This window comes from Eumetopias jubatus, unplaced genomic scaffold (genome assembly GCF_037043125.1).
Source record: "Eumetopias jubatus isolate StellerSeaLion01/CBP00866 unplaced genomic scaffold, mEumJub1_p1.0 scaffold_3, whole genome shotgun sequence".
Lineage (NCBI taxonomy): Eukaryota > Metazoa > Chordata > Mammalia > Carnivora > Otariidae > Eumetopias > Eumetopias jubatus.
Genome location: NW_028274809.1, coordinates 45639522 through 45659251, shown reverse-complemented (window position 1 = coordinate 45659251; position 19730 = coordinate 45639522). Strand labels below are relative to the sequence as shown.

At 37.2% G+C, this 19730-nt stretch overlaps 1 protein-coding gene across 1 annotated transcript in view; it reads right to left on the bottom strand.

Moving 5' to 3' along the window:
• COL5A2 (collagen type V alpha 2 chain) overlaps positions 1–19730 on the bottom strand; it is a 138760-nt gene that overhangs the window by 22064 nt on the left and 96966 nt on the right. Inside the window, exons 17-35 of the mRNA XM_028123120.2 lie at positions 17430–17474; positions 16261–16314; positions 13949–14047; positions 13574–13618; positions 13358–13456; positions 12084–12137; positions 11745–11852; positions 10610–10663; positions 9925–10023; positions 8725–8778; positions 7779–7877; positions 7616–7669; positions 7454–7507; positions 5919–5972; positions 5132–5185; positions 2441–2485; positions 2011–2109; positions 572–679; positions 203–256 (exon numbers count right to left, since the gene is read on the bottom strand). Coding sequence (XP_027978921.1) covers positions 203–256; positions 572–679; positions 2011–2109; positions 2441–2485; positions 5132–5185; positions 5919–5972; positions 7454–7507; positions 7616–7669; positions 7779–7877; positions 8725–8778; positions 9925–10023; positions 10610–10663; positions 11745–11852; positions 12084–12137; positions 13358–13456; positions 13574–13618; positions 13949–14047; positions 16261–16314; positions 17430–17474 — 1332 coding nt within the window. The remainder of the gene's footprint in view (positions 1–202; positions 257–571; positions 680–2010; positions 2110–2440; positions 2486–5131; positions 5186–5918; positions 5973–7453; positions 7508–7615; positions 7670–7778; positions 7878–8724; positions 8779–9924; positions 10024–10609; positions 10664–11744; positions 11853–12083; positions 12138–13357; positions 13457–13573; positions 13619–13948; positions 14048–16260; positions 16315–17429; positions 17475–19730) is intronic.

The following is a 19730-nucleotide window of genomic DNA, read 5'->3' as shown; positions in this document are numbered from 1 at the left end:
CCACATTTTGGCTTGCTCTAATTCAAAGTAAGCAAAATGAGTATCCGTGATTGATCAACATCAAAGCTCCAAATTCATCATCTTCCAAACCCTGACCATGTGTGAACACAACGAACTTTATTTTGGAAAGTTCCAGCAAATTCACGTAAGAATGATGATGTTGATTCCCAGCTTAGCCGGGAAAAGAAATGGTCTCACTTACTCTCGCTCCGTCGTTTCCAGCTGTGCCTTCAGCACCCTTCTCTCCCATGCCACCCTGGGGAGACACACAAAACGCCATTCATTCACTTAATTATCTTTTGCTCCCACTTTGTGGAAGCTTTGGGAGGCCAGGGGCTGATCTCTCTTCTTCAGAGTTATATCCCCTTGAGCCTAGAGCAGTGCCTGGCATTGTGTATTTTTCTCAATAAATACAGATATTGAACAAAAGAAAGAGAAAGGGAGAGAGAGAGGGAAGATTGACTTGTGACTTAGGATGGTAGATGTAAAAGCCTGGCCAAGAAATAATTTTCAGGAGGAATTGAGAAAGCCTAAATGAATGAACTAAAACAAAACAAAACAACAGACTTACTCTGTCACCCTTAGGGCCTGGAGTTCCTGCAATTCCTCTCTCTCCTGGCATACCTTGAAGTCCTGGTGGGCCTGTATCTCCAGGGGTCCCCGATGGCCCTGGACTGCCCTAAAATGAACCAACAATAAGTGACCTCACCAATACAGTATTAAGATGGAGCCACATGAAATTTCTCTGCTGGTAAGTCAAAAAGAGTGGAATATCAGCGATTTCAAATGGTTCAGCTTAGTGCTTATATTTTTCATTTGTGAAAATTGCCTCTGAGGTCATTTTTTGAAATAAAAACAACTTGGCCTTTCTGTTTGTTGATTTATGTTTTCAACTTTTTTCTTTGGGGAAATTGAGCATCAATTCAAATAAAAATAATAGTTGCCTTCCTTTTTCTTTGACAACATCATGGGGATCCTGATAAAGAAAGAAGACATTACTTTTTTTTTTTAATTTTTTATTGTTATGTTAATCACCATACATTACATCATTAGTTCTTGATGTAGTGTTCCATGATTCATTGTTTGTGCATAACACCCAGTGCTCCACGCAGAACGTGCCCTCCTTAATCCCCATCACCAGGCTAACCCATCCCCCCACCCCCCTCCCCTCTAGAACCCTCAGTTTGTTTTTCAGAGTCCATCGTCTCTCATGGTTCGTCTCCCCCTCCGACAAGAAGACATTACTTTTAGCCAGTATTTCACTCTTGCTAATGAGAGTTAGTGATATTAAGCTTGATATTAAGCTTGCTTATAGGCTAAGTCAGTGATATTAAGCTTGCTTATAGGCTAAGTCAGTGATTAAATTGAAGCAGATACTATGTAATCACTCTGGACCTTAAAAATGATAAGGGACCTAAAGTTATATGATCATGAAAAATTCTACTTTGTTTATACCGAAATTGACCACCCTGTCTTCTACCACTCTTAAACGGCACCCAAAGGAAATGGTACTGATCTTTGCCTTATGATGTATTTTACTTTCCGATTTCAAAAATGACATACTTTCTTATGGTTAGTAAGCAGAACCTGAGACAAAAAAAATGGAGCGTATAATTAGGAATATCTCTTAATAAATTATATGGTTTTCTATTTACTGCCTCTCCTTATTAATGGAATTATCCAATTGTCTATTTTTTGCCTCTGCTTATTAATGGAAGTCACTAGTAAAAGTTGTATAAATAAATATTAGGAATGGGTTTCTATATGAGAATGTATCATTATGTGCACTAAACCCTAAATCCCATCACAGAAAAGAGACTTCTTTTCAGCTGACTCTTAAGTGCCAAGGAGAAAGCCTAGTAGATGCTCACTGAACCCTTGTTGAAGAAGAAAATTATATAATCGAATTATCTTGCAACAACAAGAGAACTACGTTTTAGTTCCATCATGTGTTTATTGGGCTATAACTCTTGGAACATCCTGAAGCGCCCAGCTCACCGCCATACTCACTTTTGGACCATCAGGGCCGTGGCCCCCAGCCATTCCCTTCTCCCCAGGGAGTCCGGTTATTCCTGGTTCTCCTCTCTCACCTGGATTTCCGCGTTCTCCCTAGTGCAACATTGGGATGTCAAGCAAGCTTAGCGACTGTTCGGAAAGTGGGTTAAAATGTTTCTGGAAATCTGCAAAACTGCTTCTACTGGATAAAAACTGAGAAATTAGCCACTAATGAGGCTCAATTTTCTAATTTAGTGATAAGAAATGAATTTGAAATAAGAATATACTAGTTTTGCAGCACAGGATTTTCTCACAAGATTTATTTTCATCAAGGGAAATAATTTTAATTCTTAAAGCCCACTTTATGATAAAAGTTTTTGTGTTTTTTTTTTTTTAAACTGAAGGCAGTGGAAACAAAGTTAATGATGAAGGAGAAAGTACTCACTCTAGGTCCTAATGGGCCAACTGCTCCAGGATCTCCAGGAACTCCCTATAAAATATAATTTTAAAAATTTTAAGAAACGCTTTGAGCTCATTTTTAGGTATTTATTAGAAATCTTTCCATACCACACACCTAATTTCTTTTAATGTACTATTAGAAGTTTGAATAAGCCCATAATACTGAAGAAAGAAAAATATGTATGCTTTTATAAATGAGGGGATATCCCATACATGGATGGAGGAAATTATTTTTTCAGAAAAAAAAAATGTTTATTAAAGCTGAATCCTTGATTTTGGGCAATGAAAACATGCAAATGAAAACATCCAAAGTATTATCTCAGAGTGCGCTGGTTTTTTTAAAGACAACAAAATATATAGTAATTTTATTTCTTAATGTGAGAACATTTTAATAAAGGAAACTGTAATAAAAAGCCATAAAGAGCTGATCTCAATTCAATTTAGTAAATATTTCTTTTTTTTTGACCATATACTATGGACAGTGCAGTCTACCAGGAATTGTGGGTTCTAACTAGTGCAGTCATGGCTATGTTACAAGTTTCAGTTTATTCTTAACTAAAAGAAAGTTTGCCAAAAAGTTCAAAATCTCTCTCTTTGATTAAAAATAATAACTAATGACAAAGAAAGCTGTTGTGTAGAAAGTCATGGTCATCAAAGACTGGGATGAAAACTAATTTAGACTTTGGGTTGGTCCTGAATGTCAAGTTTTAAGAATGATTTAATCAAATTATTTATCTCTCATTTTCCTTTTTATTTATGCTAATGGGTCATATGTGGTTTAAAAGAAAACCTAAATATAAATATATCCGAGAGTTCTTTCAATAATATTTTATCTCGTAAGAAAACATCGTGGTAGCTTTATCAGCATCATGTGGTGTTTTGTAGTGATATGTAAGTAATGGTACATCTTGCGATTTCTAAATATGATGTGGCTTGCAATTTTGTGGCAGATAGTGCACTATTCACAGTGTCTTGATTTGCACTATAACACCCTGCAATATTCTGAATAGAGTATATTTTTGACAAAGTAGCATATGTCTGATAGTTTGGATGGTAACAGATAACAATGAAACCTAAAACCACTACCGTCTATGTTTACAAAATCACAAATGTTAATCTCAATATACTCAATATGTTTGCTTCCATTGTAATCCTCCATCATGAGAAATTTTCACTAGCGTGATAGAAGAGTTCTCTTGGGCACATGGATACGTGTCTTCACTTTAGAGGCATCAGTGTCTATCCTCCATCCCCAACCCAGGATGATGCCAGGGGAAGTGAAACATGAAGAAGCATGTGCTGTCCTTGGACAGTAATGTCACGTCCTCTAAAATGGAGGGCTAGCATTTCCTCTGCATGTAGCACCTGCACACAAGCTGGTGGCAGTCACACTAGAACATCACTGCTGCTAGTGACTTAGTGACCCACCTTTTATGTCAGTTCCTCAAATAAGCCTTGCCTTTTACTAAAAAAAAGAAACAAAACAAAAAGTGTATCAAGTGGGCCTCCAGTTTTCTCCCCTGCAATGTATTGTCCTCCACGTGGTGTGATCTTCCTAAAACCCAAATCTAATTGTACTACTCCCTACTTAAAAGCCCTTCATCATCTTCCATTAGAAGAATCTGAACAGGGGGCCTGTTGGTTAGCTCAGTTGGTTAAGCATCTGCCTTCAGCTCAGGTCATGATCCCAGGCTCCTGGGATTGAGTCCCGCAGGCTCCCTGCTCAGCGGGGAGCCTGCTTCTCCCTCTCACTCTACCCCTCCCCTCTGCTTGTGCTCGCTCTCTCTCTTATGCTCTCTCTCTCTCAAATAAATAAATAAAACATTTTTAAAAAAAGAAGAATCCGAACAAATTACACTCAAATTCGGACTTTCCATAATCTGACTCCTGATTCACCGTCCAGCCTCACCTCCACATCAACCTATACTATGCATTCCTGACTTGCCAACTTTTTCAGTGCCTTCATTTGATCACAAAACCTTTGCACCTGCTGTTCACATTTTCTGGAGTATTTTACTACCTTCCTTCCTCCCTCCTTACTCATAAAAGATATTACTTTGTCTGGGAAACTTTTCCTAAATCTCCAAGTCTGAATTCGGTGCATCTTCTATGTTTCCACACACACAGTGCCTCCCCAGAAACTCTCTATCTCCTACTATGATGTAATATAAAGGCTAGGTTCGTGTCCATCTTGTTCAATTGGTTAGGGCCAGGGCTTAATACAGCTAAGCACAGAGTGCTCAGCAAATATTTGTTGAATGGTCAAATGAATGAACAAATCACTCATAGAAAAATAAATTAACTGATGTCCTGGTAAAATAATAGAAATAAAACAGTATCTGTTTATAACCATTTATAAAGCCTCCAGTAAAACTCTGTAATTATAAGAAGATATATATTTAGTGATTAAAAACACAGTCTTGGGAAGCAGGCCACCAGGATTTAAATTATATCAGCTGTATGACTTTGGGAAAGTCACCTAACATGTCTGTGCCTCATTTTCCTCATCTGAGAAATAGGCATCATACTAGTACCTAGATATATAGGGTTGTTTTAAGGATTAAAAGAGAGACCATTTATAAAGCAAACCAGGACAGTACTTCACATGTAATAAGTGATGTAATGGCCCAGCAACTTTTATTATTGTTATTATTATTATTATTTTAAAAGAACTCACCTGATCACCTGGCTTTCCACCTTCCCCAGGAGGCCCTGGAGGACCAGGAAGCCCCTAAAGGAAAAGGAAGAAAATGAAATTGTGAATTGGTGAAAGTTTAATAGGCCACTAGGGTTAATAGTTTACCTTTTATAATTCATAGGGCCTCCATGACTATACTTTCAAGCAAAAGATATTGTTTAAAGACAAGCAAAACAGAATAAGAAAACTCTATCTTCTACCATAATGCAGCAACCGGTCAGTTTATAGGTTTAGATTTTCATTTGGACACCACTTAGCAAAAAGAAAAAAAAAGATAAGAATCTAACTGGAGATTCTTAACATCTGTCAAGTTTTTATGGGTCTGAAAGCAATATTTTAGGTTGCCAGTATAGTACTGAAAGTCACTCCTGAAAGTGTTTTTTTTTACCAAATTATCATTATCCATTATTAAATAATTTCCCATACAATATATTTAGATAAATTTTAAAAATTTGTTTAACAAAAATTTTAAGATATTTTGTCTGTAAAACTAGATAAACCTTAAAACAGTTCAATAAAGCTTAACAAAAACATTTTATAATTTTTAATTTGTTAATAATTTTGGATTTTGATCAGTTTTTCAGGGAAGTCTGTTCCTTCTCTCTGAACAAAAATGTTGGGTTTTATCCATTTTATCTATTTACTAGAAGAGGGATGACTTTTTTGAAAATTGTGGAATTTCACATCATTTGACCATATCTTTTCATATTTTAAAAAAGCAGTTTAATTAATGGTAGAAGAAATGGAAAAATGAATTTGTGCATACCTGAAAGCCAGTGGGGCCTGGAGGTCCCTGTTCTCCTCTCTCCCCAGCTAGACCCTAAGTCAGGAAGGAAAGAAAATCATGAGTAGAACCAATCTTTATACCTGCTTCCTGCTTTTGTGACCTACCAGAAGTATTGATATTTGCCTTTTTTCTAATCACATGTTTTCACTTTAACCAGATAATGAACTAGCATTATAATGAACTAGCATTATAATGAAATAGTTGAATGGTATTGGTAGAAGTCCCTGCTGGTGAGAAAATATCTTCCAAAGCCAGCAAAGACACTGATGACATATGTTTATTTTTGATCCAAACATAAAATGTCTAGAGCCAACCATAAAATTGTGGGAAATTGGTTAAGTTGAACATGGAAAAATTCATTACTTTCTTATATCTAATCTAAGCAGGTAATACAAGTATCCCCTGCTCTTCCAAAGTTCGTGTTCTAGCACTTCACTTTTATGGAAGGTCAATATTAGCTTTCTGCTAACTGTAAGGAATCTGAAGAGAATTTTTGCTTTCGTGAAAGAAGGCAAAAAGCAAAAAAAGCATTCAGCATCTTTTTGCAGTGAGCTGTCACAGAGGCAGTGCACCCCTAGGACCAAAAGAGTGGCCGGTACAAGCTCCTCCTTCCTGGGGAACCACACTCAGCATCTCAGCATCAAGCCACCAGAGCGCCGACCTGTGTCTGTGAGCATCTGTGTTTTACCTACATTTATTTTGTGCATGTGTTAGAACAAGATACGTCCTAAGGTATTAAAAAAAGCCTAGGAGAGGTTCTTTTTGGAGTCTGGGAATTTTAAGAAAATTTTCCATATAAATTAATGATAATTGCTTCTTTGCTTTATACCATTTCAGCTTATAAAAGTTTTCCCAGGAACACTCTACTTTCAGATAATGGGGGAAACCTGTATTTCTCTTCCAATTTATTTCTCAGTGTCGTAAAAAGTATTAATCAAGGTTTCAAGCACTAGAACAACTGAAGAAAGCAAAGCTAACATTTTAGAAAGATATCTAAATTGCCCCATTGCAAACAAATAAGTAGGCCAAAATATTTCTGATAAATATTTCACTTTCGAATCCTCGGATGCAAATGTACCTTAAAGGATAAAAAATTTTCATTTTTTAGTCCTCCAAAAAAAAATAAGTCAGCTTAAATAAACTTCTATAAGACATCACTAGAAGAATATAGGTATAATTCAGTATTTGTATATTATTAATAAAAGACAGTACAAAATATTTGTCAAAACATTTGTCAAACTGATTTTCCTCAGTTGACATATTCTTCAACACATAAAGATGACGAGGTTGCTTTTACCATCAACATTTTAAATAAGTTTAAAATAAAAAGTCCAATCACTCCATTTAAAAAGGCAGAAGGTACCAGAACAGGAATCAAAAGAAAGATTATAACTGAAATTCTTCAATCCTGTACTTTCTTATTTACTTCCCCTGAAACTTACTCAAAGTCAGGCTGTAAACAAACATCAATGAAAAATGCAATGTGAATACCTTCTCGTTGAAAGATCACCTACCGGGGGCCCCACGGGACCAGAAGGACCAACTTCACCATCCTTTCCAGGAGCTCCCTAATATCACACAGACATAATATGTGAAGTGAGGCCACAAGACACTTGGATAATTGCATACATACATATATGTATATTTCTTCCTCTTGGCAGAAAATGTATAGTTACCCTCTGCCCAGGAACACCAGCATTTCCTGCCTCTCCAGGTTTTCCAGGGTCGCCCTAAAGAAAAATTAGAAACTATTTTAAAATTCAATCAATTTGCTCAAAACATGGCTGCTTCAAGTGAGGATTACGATGAGATAGCAAACCTGTTAGACACTGTACTCACACTGCTACCTTTGGGGCCTGGAAGACCCATACTCCCAGGTTGCCCTCTGATTCCTATGGAGCCTGGAGGACCCGGCCGGCCATCCTCCCCTGGAGCACCCTACAAAATTCACAGGAGCAAAGGAAGTTTTATGTAAATTCTCTCTGAATATCGTATCGCCCAAAACATCACTTGCCTTTCCTTACTTTTATACAAGTTCCATAAGTTTTAGATTATCCTTCACCTTTTACTTAGTGCATAAGAATAGTTGAGTGTTTAAAAACAACTGCTGAAGTATTTTGAGTATTTAGAACAGAGATTTCACTCTTTCTCTATACACAAACCTCATCTTCACAACTCCTTACACTCTCATATTCATAGGGAAAATTTTCTTTCTTCTTTAATTTACTCGAGCTTGTGATAATGAAAATTTGGTACTTCTGTTTCACATTTTTGGCATAAAGGAAGGGCCCAGAATATATGAGCTGTCAAAAGTCATACCTACCTGTCTCTTAAACCTATACAATTGGGAGGACATCAAGAAATGAGAATGTTTCTAACAGACATATTTGACCAATACTGGAAGAATACATAATTTCAACTTTTGCCACTGATGTCAGAGAAGCAATTTCAATCTCAAACATTTGTATCAATTAAATTTGATCAATTTTTGGTGAATTTTAAAATATGAAGATCCTATGAATTTGCTTCGGCATTTTAAACATGTATATATCATCCACCCTATTAAAAACATTAACCTCAAATAAACATCTTACCATTTAAATTGTAGGTCTATTGAGCAATATTAATGCTTGTGGAGTTGTGTTTATTTATTTATTTTAAGTAGGCTCCACGTGGGGCTTGAACTCATGACCCTGAGATCAAGACCTGAGCTGAGATCAAGGGCTGGATGCATAACTGACTGAGCCACCCAGGCACCTTAAGGAGTTTTATGTAAAATACTTACCAAAGGCCCAAGTTTTCCTTCAGGACCTTGAACACCAGGATTTCCCGTCAGACCCTGAAAATTAAAAGCAATTGTCATTTTGTTACTGACTTGCAACTGAAGTAAAGATTCTAGATTGTAAAAATAGTATTATGTTAAAAGGATCCAGTTCCACTTTGCAATGCCCATTCTCAGTGGCCTTAGGCTCCTCTAGACAAACTCACAGGCCAATCATGGACCTCAGCTAGGCTGGCTTTGGAAGGAATGCAGGGCAGAAAACACAGCGTGCCAACGGGCAGCACCACGTGGGACTCTTCACTTGGTGGGGGGAGCCCTTACAGCACAGCCTCCCACACTGGAGAGGTCACATGGGAGGAAATGAGTCTACATGGTGGGCACAGGAGCCACTCTGGCTGAGAAATCTCATGTAACCAGTATTTGTAAGAGTACCTTGAATGTAGTATACTGATCCTGGCAAGGTGAATGTGCAGGTACTAGTTACTCCAAACTCATGGCACCCAAAGCTATGCCTCCTACCAGGTTTTTATAATTCATAGTCCTCCCAGTCCAAATGTGGTCTACAGTCAGAGGTCATTTTTTATTATAAGCAATATTGACTGCTCTTTCAGCTGGTATACAAACTTTATCAGGTATCTAGGGAAGAATTTCTAAGAAAATGTTGGTTTCCTACGTAGAAGGAGGAAGGGCTATAATAGACTTTTACTCATATATTTCACACTGTGTTCAAGATTATGTGCAGCCAAATGTACATTTCCATCCAACAACTTTTTGTATAATTCCTTTCTCTTTGAGGACCATTGTTGACAACTGAATATGAGTGGAATTCCACAATCCAAATGAATTTTTAAGTGACATTTGGTCAAGAGGAAATTTATCAGGAATTCTCTCTGCCAAAACCAATAAATTATTTGTCAGCAAGTAAAGAAAAAAATAAATATTGACAAACGGGATTTTCTTTCATGTCAAGTGGCAAAATGATTAATGCATACTCCTTTGAGAAAGGGAGACTAGAAATGGCTGTATTTTATAAACATGATAAAAATAACAAACCAGTATTTTAAAAATAGTGAGTCAGGTCAAAATTGCAAAAACAAAGACATGCTCCCACTTGTCAAGACTAGCTCAATTAAAAAAAGTCCTTTCGATGAGTTCTCAGGAGCAGTTCTCTTGGGTTGATGTAGCAAACGGCTGTGTTCTTACCCGAGCACCTGGCAGCCCAGGTTCACCTGGCCGTCCTGGGTCCCCCTGACCTCCTTTAGGTCCCGAAGAACCCACAGGACCCCTTTCTCCTTGAGCCCCCTGTTCCAATGCAAAGCAGAATGTGTCAGAAAACAAGAAAATAGTGCAGGAAATAAAAGCAAGGAAATATAAAATTTATGTTTTACAAATCAAAGCACTAGTATACCATACAAATACTTTATCAAGTAGTTACAAAGTTACAAAAAGTATCACTACATATTCTATTCTCATTTGTCTTTCTTAAAGAATAGTGGTTTTTCATCATTAACTAATGAAAATTATGTTTAGATTACCACTCCGATAATCTAAACTTGGGGAAAAAATACCAAAATTTTAGAGTCTAAATTTCTAGATAAAGAAAATTCTATATATCAGCTAAAGGAAAGGTGTATGACCTTTTCTTCTCAGCAGTGTCCCTAGAAAGTCTGAAAATAAACTTCTACGTGCTTCCAACCATTATCCTTCTTCCCTAGCCCTCTGTAATATAGAAACTGCACAAGAGGTATTTGACATTAGGCTTGACGTCTGTGTTTGACTCTTTTCTGGATCTGCCCCCATGTGGACCAAAGCTAGATGGCTATTCTGGACAATGGCATCTTTTGGACCACCAGCCACATGAGTATCAGCGTCGATGGGATAACCTCACCTTTGGTCCAGGTAAACCATCAGAGCCTGGAAAACCACGATTGCCAGGAGCACCCTATAAATGACCAAAATGTGATTCTTTATTGTTGTTGATGTTCTTGAAATGTATAATGAGTGGGTAATTTTTAATTTTAGTATTATAAGGTTTTAGGAGCTGTGATCAAGCCAACATGGCAAAAAGTATGTATAAGGGGAAAAAAAAAACCTACCTACATGGAAAGAAATTTAAAATTTTGGAGAATATATAAGTACTGAGCCAAAAATTATTCAAAGTAAGAACTATACTAACAGTTCATTGTAAAATTAAACATAGAGGAAAACTGATATCTAGATATGAGCAGCAAAGAATGGCACCATCTACTACGATAAAAATGTCAATGATAACATGCATCTGTATTGTCTTCTATGTGAAGCACTTTGCATTCTCTGAAAGTCTCTACAAATGTAAGGTGATAATGCCATTGTCCCTTTCAGACCTGTTTCATTACATTCCGGCCACAGCAACATCTTCTAATCTCTGAAATCACCAACCCTCCTGGCCTCCAGCCTTTGCATTTCCCATTTCTTCTGCTGACAATGTTCTTTCTCCTAAGTTCTCTTTCTGGCTCATCCTCATCTTCAGATGTCAGCTAAAATGCCATCTTCCCAAAGAATCCTACTTCCTAATCACCTAATCTAATGTTACACTATTGTCATATACTCAAAGTTACTCTCTACCACATCATCTGTTATTTCCTAAGTGTATACAGCACTTACTAAAATGTATAATTATATTTTTGTTTGTCTGTTGACTACTGTTTACCTCCCCACTAGAACAAGCTATTGTTTACTAGCCCCCACATGAAGGCTGGCAGCCTTCTTTTTCACTGAGTACCAATATATCAACTATATATCAATATATTAATATAGCAAACTGGCAGAATGTAGTTGTTCAATCAGTATTAGTTGAATGAATGAATGAATGAATGAGCAATAATTAAACAGTTGGCTCCTTGAATTCACAGACAGCCATACTGGACAATGCAATGCACTTGCAAGCATTTCTTTTAACTGCTCTAGCTTTCTTTACTATCCCAAAACTTACCCATGTAATTCCCCCACAACTCTAAGAATTTATTTTATTATTCAAATTTTACCCTTTCTCCCATTGGGCCTGGAGGACCGACTGTTCCTGGATCACCTCGGGGACCTCTTTTGCCTTCTTCACCAGCTGGGCCTATTGGACCCTGAATACCATGTGGCCCCTATTAAAAACAGAAGGAGGTTACCAGAAAGAGCCAGAGTACAAGGGAGTTATAGTCAAAAGCTTCATTCAATGAAGTCAGTTACAAATTTGAAACTATATTAAACTGTTTCCATCCAAAGGTATATTAGTCATTGTTATTATTTGAAACACTTGAGCGTTTTGACCTGTCCACTCCTGGACAATATTTATGCTCTTCTTAATCATTTAAACAAAAATAATGAAGGCTTACTGGTTCCCCTTTTGGGCCAGCTTCTCCTTTGAAACCTGGAACTCCTGGATCACCCTAAAATAAAAGTATGAATAGGTATGAGAACCAGGACTTTTGGCCAGTCCAACCTGCTTTAATTAATTATAGTAAATGGGTCTTGAAAACTTTCTGCAGCTGAGTCTGTATTATCATTTTTTTTTTAAATTTTGCAAGTCTTGTAGAATGTATGTGAAATTTTATAAAATCTAGTAACATTTAGGTAGCAGTTTGTCTATTTTACAGTGGTCTTCAAGAGACTTATTTTTGAAATCTTGTTTGTTTCATCACGCATACTAGAAAAATTAGAATTATTCAGTTTTTCCAATTTGCTAATTAAAATTAGAACTAACAATGACAACTTCTACAGATAAATCTATTTCAGGTTTATTTTAGGAAATAGACTTATTTACCCAGAATCAAAATAATTTTATATTTATGTTCTCTTTGTTGACAGTTTGACAACTTCAAATAGGGCATTTCATCTTGGGAGTGTTCAGAGGTTTTATGTATGTGTGTCTTTAAACACCAGTTAAACTAGTGGGAAGCAGATTGCTAAATTGAGAACATGATAACGTCGAATGTGAAATATCAGCAACACTCGTGTTTTAATAAATCTGTCACCAGCATTTAAAAGGATTTGTTAGCATAACTAAATTACTTGGAAATGAATTCTAAGTATTTATTTTAGGTAGTGCTAAGAAAGTTTTAATTTTTACATATCAAGCTAAAAATATATAAACACAACTTCTCAATGTGTTTATTTCTTATGGGCTCTTCATAACTTTTTCTAATAAATAATTTCACAAAATATGAAAATTCACTCAATTTGAACAATACGGTGGGGTCACTCTTCACGATGACTCTCAAGAAATGGCTGTTGAATCCATTTTTCACTGAACTGTCATTCTAACCTCCACATTTCTTCACACTGGCTTGCAAAAATATTTCCATAATGGTTATTATTCAACTACTGATAAAATTCTATGAGGAAGACCATCAAATCACGACCTTATTATTTTAAATAAAAAACCCACTAAAATCCAAAAACAACACAGTAATGTTCCCCTTTGAATTTAAACCCCTAAACTGTTCATTAACAACATTTGGCTTCCACTTTACAAAGATTTCTATCTTCAACTGCCTCATGCAGATAAGTCACATTATCTACGTTTCATTGCATCTCACTGAATATTATTTTCCTTGGTGATCTCAGGTGGATTATGCTAATGGACGGTGATTACTGTAAAGGACATTACCGGTTGGCCTCGAATTCCTGGAGGTCCCGTGCTACCTTGAGGTCCCGGAGACCCAGGGGGCCCTGCTAAGCCAGGAGGACCCGAGGTACCAGGAGAGCCCTAGCAGAGTGAAAGAGTGACATGATGAGCACAGACCTTTGTAGAAGTCTATGGTCAATGTCCAGATGATTATGTCCATTGGAGCTTCTCGCGGCATGAATGCAGTTAGTTACTTACCGTTGGGCCTTTGGCACCAGGTGTCCCATCAGTTCCTACCACACCCTAAAAGATATATGAAAAGTTTATAAGACATTAAGCCATGTTTAGAGTGGTCTTTGGATGTCCACCCATATTCCAAAAGGAGGCAGAAAATTACTATAAAAACATCAACCACCATTATATCATAAAACTCACTTTTATAACTAGTTCCCTTTCCATAAAAATAGACAAAATGTTGCAGAGTTGACAAGAGAAATATGTTTTTTTTAAATCAGTCGCAAGCATTCAGAATTCAAAGAAGATATATTAAAATAGATTGCCTTCGTTCTGATGTTATACAACACATCAAGCTTTCTGTTAAGAACATCATTCTTAAATGTGCTAGCAACTTACAGGAAGACCCTGAGAGCCAACTGGACCCGGTGGCCCAGTTTCACCTCTTTGCCCTTGGGGACCTTCAGGGCCTCTTGCTCCAGTGGGACCTGCTTCTCCCTAACGGGGCACAAAAGAATATTAATTTAAGAAAAATATAAACGTGGTGTGGTTCAAAGTTTATTGCTTATTTGGAGCTTTACATTTTATCCTCCAGCATTTAAAGCGGTCATGAGCACAAATTGGTCTACAAGGGATGTGTGCCTAACCTAGCTTAAGGAGTGGACTCACTTTCCTAACCCTTCGAGTGTGAGGATATCTGCAGCATTAACAGCAGAGCCAAGTGGTCAAGGTTACCTGATAGCTACTCTTATTTCAACCCAAGAGAACGGTCCAGATAGTAAATAAAAGTACAGATGCCGAGTTAAATTCTAATTGACATAAATAACAAATAATTTAAGTATAAGTTTGTCCCAGGCAATACTGGAGCCATACCTGTATGAAAAATTTTTCTTTATTTATCTGAAATGTAAAGCTAAGTGGGTTTCTGTATTTTACATAATATATTAGGTCCTTACGTAGATCTAATCCTAGAGGGACCTGGACCTGGAATTTTAGAACTAAAATTCTAAGCCTTAGGGTGTTCATTAGTGCCAATAAGACATATAAAATCTCCCTTGAATCCTTGAAATACAAAGAACTGGATGTGGAAGTTTATTCTTCATTTGGAAAAACAGAGATCATGGAAGAATTTAACAGGTATAGCAGAATCCTGGCCAAAAACAAAGATCTGGGAATTTTATGCTTGGGGAGGTGGGGATAGATTAGGCAAATAATTTCTGAGAAAAACAGTTTTGCAAAGTGTTTGACTTTTTTAGCAGTTTTCAGTAGCCAACAGCCAGTGCTAGAAAACCCCAGGAGGAGAAACAAGTATGCAGAGTGAACTGCTGTATAAATTGTGATTCTAAGAGTCTTATCTAGATGCCACAGTAGGAGCAGAAACCACTTTCTGCTAAATCTTAGTCCTGGCCATGGTGAGTATTCTATCCTTAATTCTCTGGCCAGAGCTCAGTTTGAGGGTAGAGGGTCTCACACGAAAGGGGAAGGGATTTTGCATATTTTGATCAGGGGACATAGGGAAGGTGGGCCCTCCATGGCTAGAGTCAGGAGCAAAAGGATTAGAACTTAGGGGAGCAGATCAGAAACAGAGGGGGCCTCATGAAGGTCCTAGGAGACCAAGTGCCACAGAAAAAAAGGGACTGGTTAGTGAAATGACTTAGGGCATCATTTTAAAGCAGCCACATCTCTGTGGCACAGAGTTTAAAGACAGCATTACAGAGAGCCTGAAGGATAATTTGACTTGATGATGCTCACATTTCAGAGTATTTGAAATTTTGTTGTTGTTGTTGTTGGTTTCAAACAACAAGTTCAAAGCCCATTTGAGTAGCACTCCTCACAAGAAGCTTGGATCTATATTGAGGGCATCACTTAACGTTCAACGAAATTCCATGAGAAGACAAGATTGAGAGAAGTGAGGTGATTGCCGTAGCTACAGTCATTTTTGTACAGCAGAATCTTGTGAGTGAATCCCTTCTGTGAGATGAAGAAAATTATTGCAAAGGGGAAACTGGGTGTGAGGGGTAGTCAAATGTATTGTGTTGTTTAACATTTGAAAGAGGTGTTCTGAATGTATTCACTAATCTAGCTAATACAATCTTAACAATCTCCTACTGTAATCCTTGCATTTATCATCCAAAACACTGAAAGAACAAACTGTGACTCCCTACAAATGGAAATCATCCCAACAGAGTACTTTAATCCATTCCCATGTGGAAAGCCAAATAAGCCTCCCTGACTATTCCTTTAATGGGTTGTGTAAATGGTAGGGGCAGGGGGAGGAGTGAAAGCCAGCATTGCGTGAGAGAACAGCCTTTTGACAACCTCTAATTTATTTTAACCTCCTCTTGTTTAGAACATTCTGCTATTTATTACTGCCAGGCACTGTATCCAAGAACAGAGTTCCAATTCAGATTAAGTTCTTATTCCTTGCAGCTGTTACAATTGTCTAGCTTAGAGTTCTAACACAACAGATTCTTTGATATTACAATTGTATGATTATCAGTAATTCTCCTTCAATTACATATCGTTTAGTAATCTCATTTTTAAGTTTTTACAGTTATTTTTTTCCCTACCGTATTAGACACTGAGAATGCTCTAGGCTTTTTCCTTAGGTAAGCAACCTCCATACAATTAATGAAATGTCATCCTTCACTTCAGGATTCATATAATCAAGTAATTCTTATAATCAAGAGCGAAATATATTAACATTTTACCTTCATCCCAGGATTTCCTGGAAAACCGGACGATCCAGGTATCCCAAGGGGACCCTATTAAAAGAAACCAGAAAAATGATCAGACATGTTTTTTAATCAATATCTAATTGAGTCATCTTTCATTCTTTGACAACATTCTGCATTTTGACACATAGGATTAATCCACTTAGTACTTTCAAATCACAAAGATAATGTCATTTTATTATAAGTACTTTCCAATGTTGGTATGGAATAGTGCTAAAAGCCACGTCCAGTGGTATTAAACACTTGTTGTAGTGTATTAGAGAATAAGTCAGTCACAAATACAAATTATTTGAAACAATTGCTTCTTGAGAGATGTACTTTCTTTGTGCTAACTAAGTGGTATAGTTTTTAGAAAGTTAGGTTTTGTACCAAAATCCAGGACTGCACTTTATAAAAATGATGCTTAAGAATCATCTGGGTATTTCAGAGCGATTTTTTTTCAGGCTAATATGTGGATATTTGTCACTATCCCATATTTGGGAAAGTGTGCATAGAGTTTAAACCATTAATTTAAAGGCCAGATTTAAAGGAAATGAGTGAGTGTAAGAGGAATTCCATTCCAGGTTATCCTGATTCTTCTTTGAGGACTGTGTTGTAATTCCATCTGTGTTACAGTAATAAAATCCCTTTTAAACTATTCTTATTTTTTCCTCCTATCTTTTTGTTTCCTTTTTATGAAGAACAAGGCGGGAAAGATCCTAAGGGCAAATAATTTCAAATCTGATTTACCCTCCTTGTATTTTCCTGAGCTCATCATGTTTTTTTTAATCTATCCATCCTATAGACCATGCTATATTACTGCTCATTTTATATACTCATCTTTCAAGACTTAGCTTGAAAGTTGTTCCTCTTTAAGTCTTCCTTAATATCTGTATCTCACTATAGGTGTAGGTACAGGTAGGTTCCCATACTTGAACTTCAAGTTACACTGTACAGCATAGCACTTATGGGCAACAGCATTATGCTACAATATTAATCGATGTATCTCTCCTTGATAGACAAGGCAGTATCCAAAGATAAGTACTATGCGTTTATCACTTTTTTATTCCAAGTATCTGGGACACAGTGAGTGCTCTGTAAATGTTAACAAATGTACAAATGGAAGAATAAATGAATGAAGTGAATATGAAAGTAGTACAACTCACCATCGGCCCGGGTTTTCCAGGCATACCATGTGTACCTCGTTGTCCCTAATTAGGAGAAAAAGAGACAAGATACAATTACATTTTCTATAGTATTTGCTCATAATTCATTTGTTTTATAAAAATTTCCATGTTAAAAACTGAAGAATAAATATTAACTGACAACAACCTTAACTGGGTCAATAGCAATAAAAATACATTTTTGTACAACATTGATAGGGTAGTAATAAACACACCCATCCTTACAACAATAACAAAGAAAAATCAAGATTGAGAAAAAAATGGAACTGATTAAAATGATCCTTTTTATTTGAATGTATGATTTGCAATCAAATGAACTCAAAGACAATGAAATTTTATACACCTAAGTCTTTCTAATAGGCAGATTAACTCAGAGGAGGAATGTCCTCCTCGTAAAAACAACAGCAAAATAAAGTACACACACACACACATACACACAGAGGAAATTAAGTAGTAGTGAATGCTATGGTGATCATCTAGATCTTCCTTCAGCACTGAAGTAATCATTCTACCACTGCTGGAAGTGTTGTAAGCTGATGGCTCATAGTTAAGACCCTCCCACCAACTGCCCTCAGCAAAGGAGTTAGCACTCCCAAGGTTATGCCTCTTCCAAGGTCAATGCGGTAGTACAAAGGATTGGCTGCCCCCCACCCCTCCATTCAAGACAAGTCTGATGAGCCATCCCAACCCCACAGTTCTCATGGAACTGAGAACTCATGGAGACTGGGCTCTTTGTTGTAATTGTATACAGCTTAAATTCTCCTTGTGACAAACCCTGCTTTTTATTCATTTCTTCACAAATGTAGCTTCTGAGAGCACTCCCCAATAAATTCCCTGCACACAAGTCTTTGCTTTGATGCTGTTTCCTAGGAAACCTGATCTGACACCCTAATACCATTGGTGCCTGAAGAAGTACAAGAAAGCAGACTCTAAAATGGGAATTTAAAGCTGGATTCCTCACTGACTATCTAGATGAAGCATGACTCACTCTTGACATCCTGGGGCAATGCAGCAATAGATATTGTCTCCAGTGGCAAACTGAGATAGGGACAAGTGTAAGAGAAAGGGCTATGGGCACATAACTCAGACGCTCGTGAAGGATTGAAGAAGTAGCAATTATCAAGTTGATGGAATTGCATGGATCTTGTTGAATGAATACATTGGAGAAAGACACTGAAAGGCTAATGGTGATTTATCATCAATATAAGACTCCTTGGAAGCACTTTAAGATATTGTAATCTTCTACAATCAGAGAGAAGAAAAAGCTGAAGATTGGACCCAGGACTTGATAAAGCTTCAAGAGCTCTTGACAAGGTTGAATTCTCAACCACAGAAAGTCTGTTACGCCCTATGGTCAGGGCCCTTGATTTGAAGGAATGAAATTTGGCATTGGGAACTTCGAAATCTCAACTCCAAAGTCTGTGGGCCTGTAGAAATTCCCACCATTAACAGCTTATTCTTCCTCACTTAAAGATAATGCGGAAGCCTCTACTTTACCAGACAATATATGCTACCACCACCACCACCTGCCCCTGCTGCTTAGCCAACAGATCAATAACTAGCATCAAGTCACAAATTAACTGAGTTGAGGAAAAGCCGCTTCTGGTAAAAGAGGAAAGAGACACACCAAAGGAGCTATGAGTCCCTTACATCATGTAGAGGCAGAATCCAAAAGAGAATGTGTGGAAGTAGGTCCTGAGGGTACCAGATCGTGAGGGAAAGGACATAAAGTGGAGAACTTTAATAATATGGAAATACTCTCCCATGATACATATTTAACACTCTGATAAAGACTCTGAAAAAATGGTGTTAACATGGGAGATGGTTTAGAAAGAGCAATGGCCCACACTCAGTGATGGAGCATTGCCAAAACTGCCTTGGCAGATAGTAGAATAAAGCACAGAGAAGTGAACATACGAGATCGGATATACTGTGTAAGGATGGATAAGCAACAGCCGACTACATTCTACAGTAGTTTCTACGTTTCCAGAGGACACTTTATCTTCAAAGGGTTACAAGAGCCTAGTGAGAGGGTCTCAATTCTCCCCAACCAGGGCTCTGACTTTGGTACTATTGAGAAATTCTAAGGTGGCTGTCTTCTGTAGCTAGGGGTAACAGCAGGGGATGCTGTAAACCTGGGGTTCCTAATACTAATAGGGATGATAAGATCTCGTCATAATAGAGGCTAGGTGCAGTCCTTAATTTTCCAAATTAAAGTGGGTGCAGTATAATTAACTGCAAGGTTGAAATATTAGCAAGTACAGCCTAACCTTCAGAGAGCTG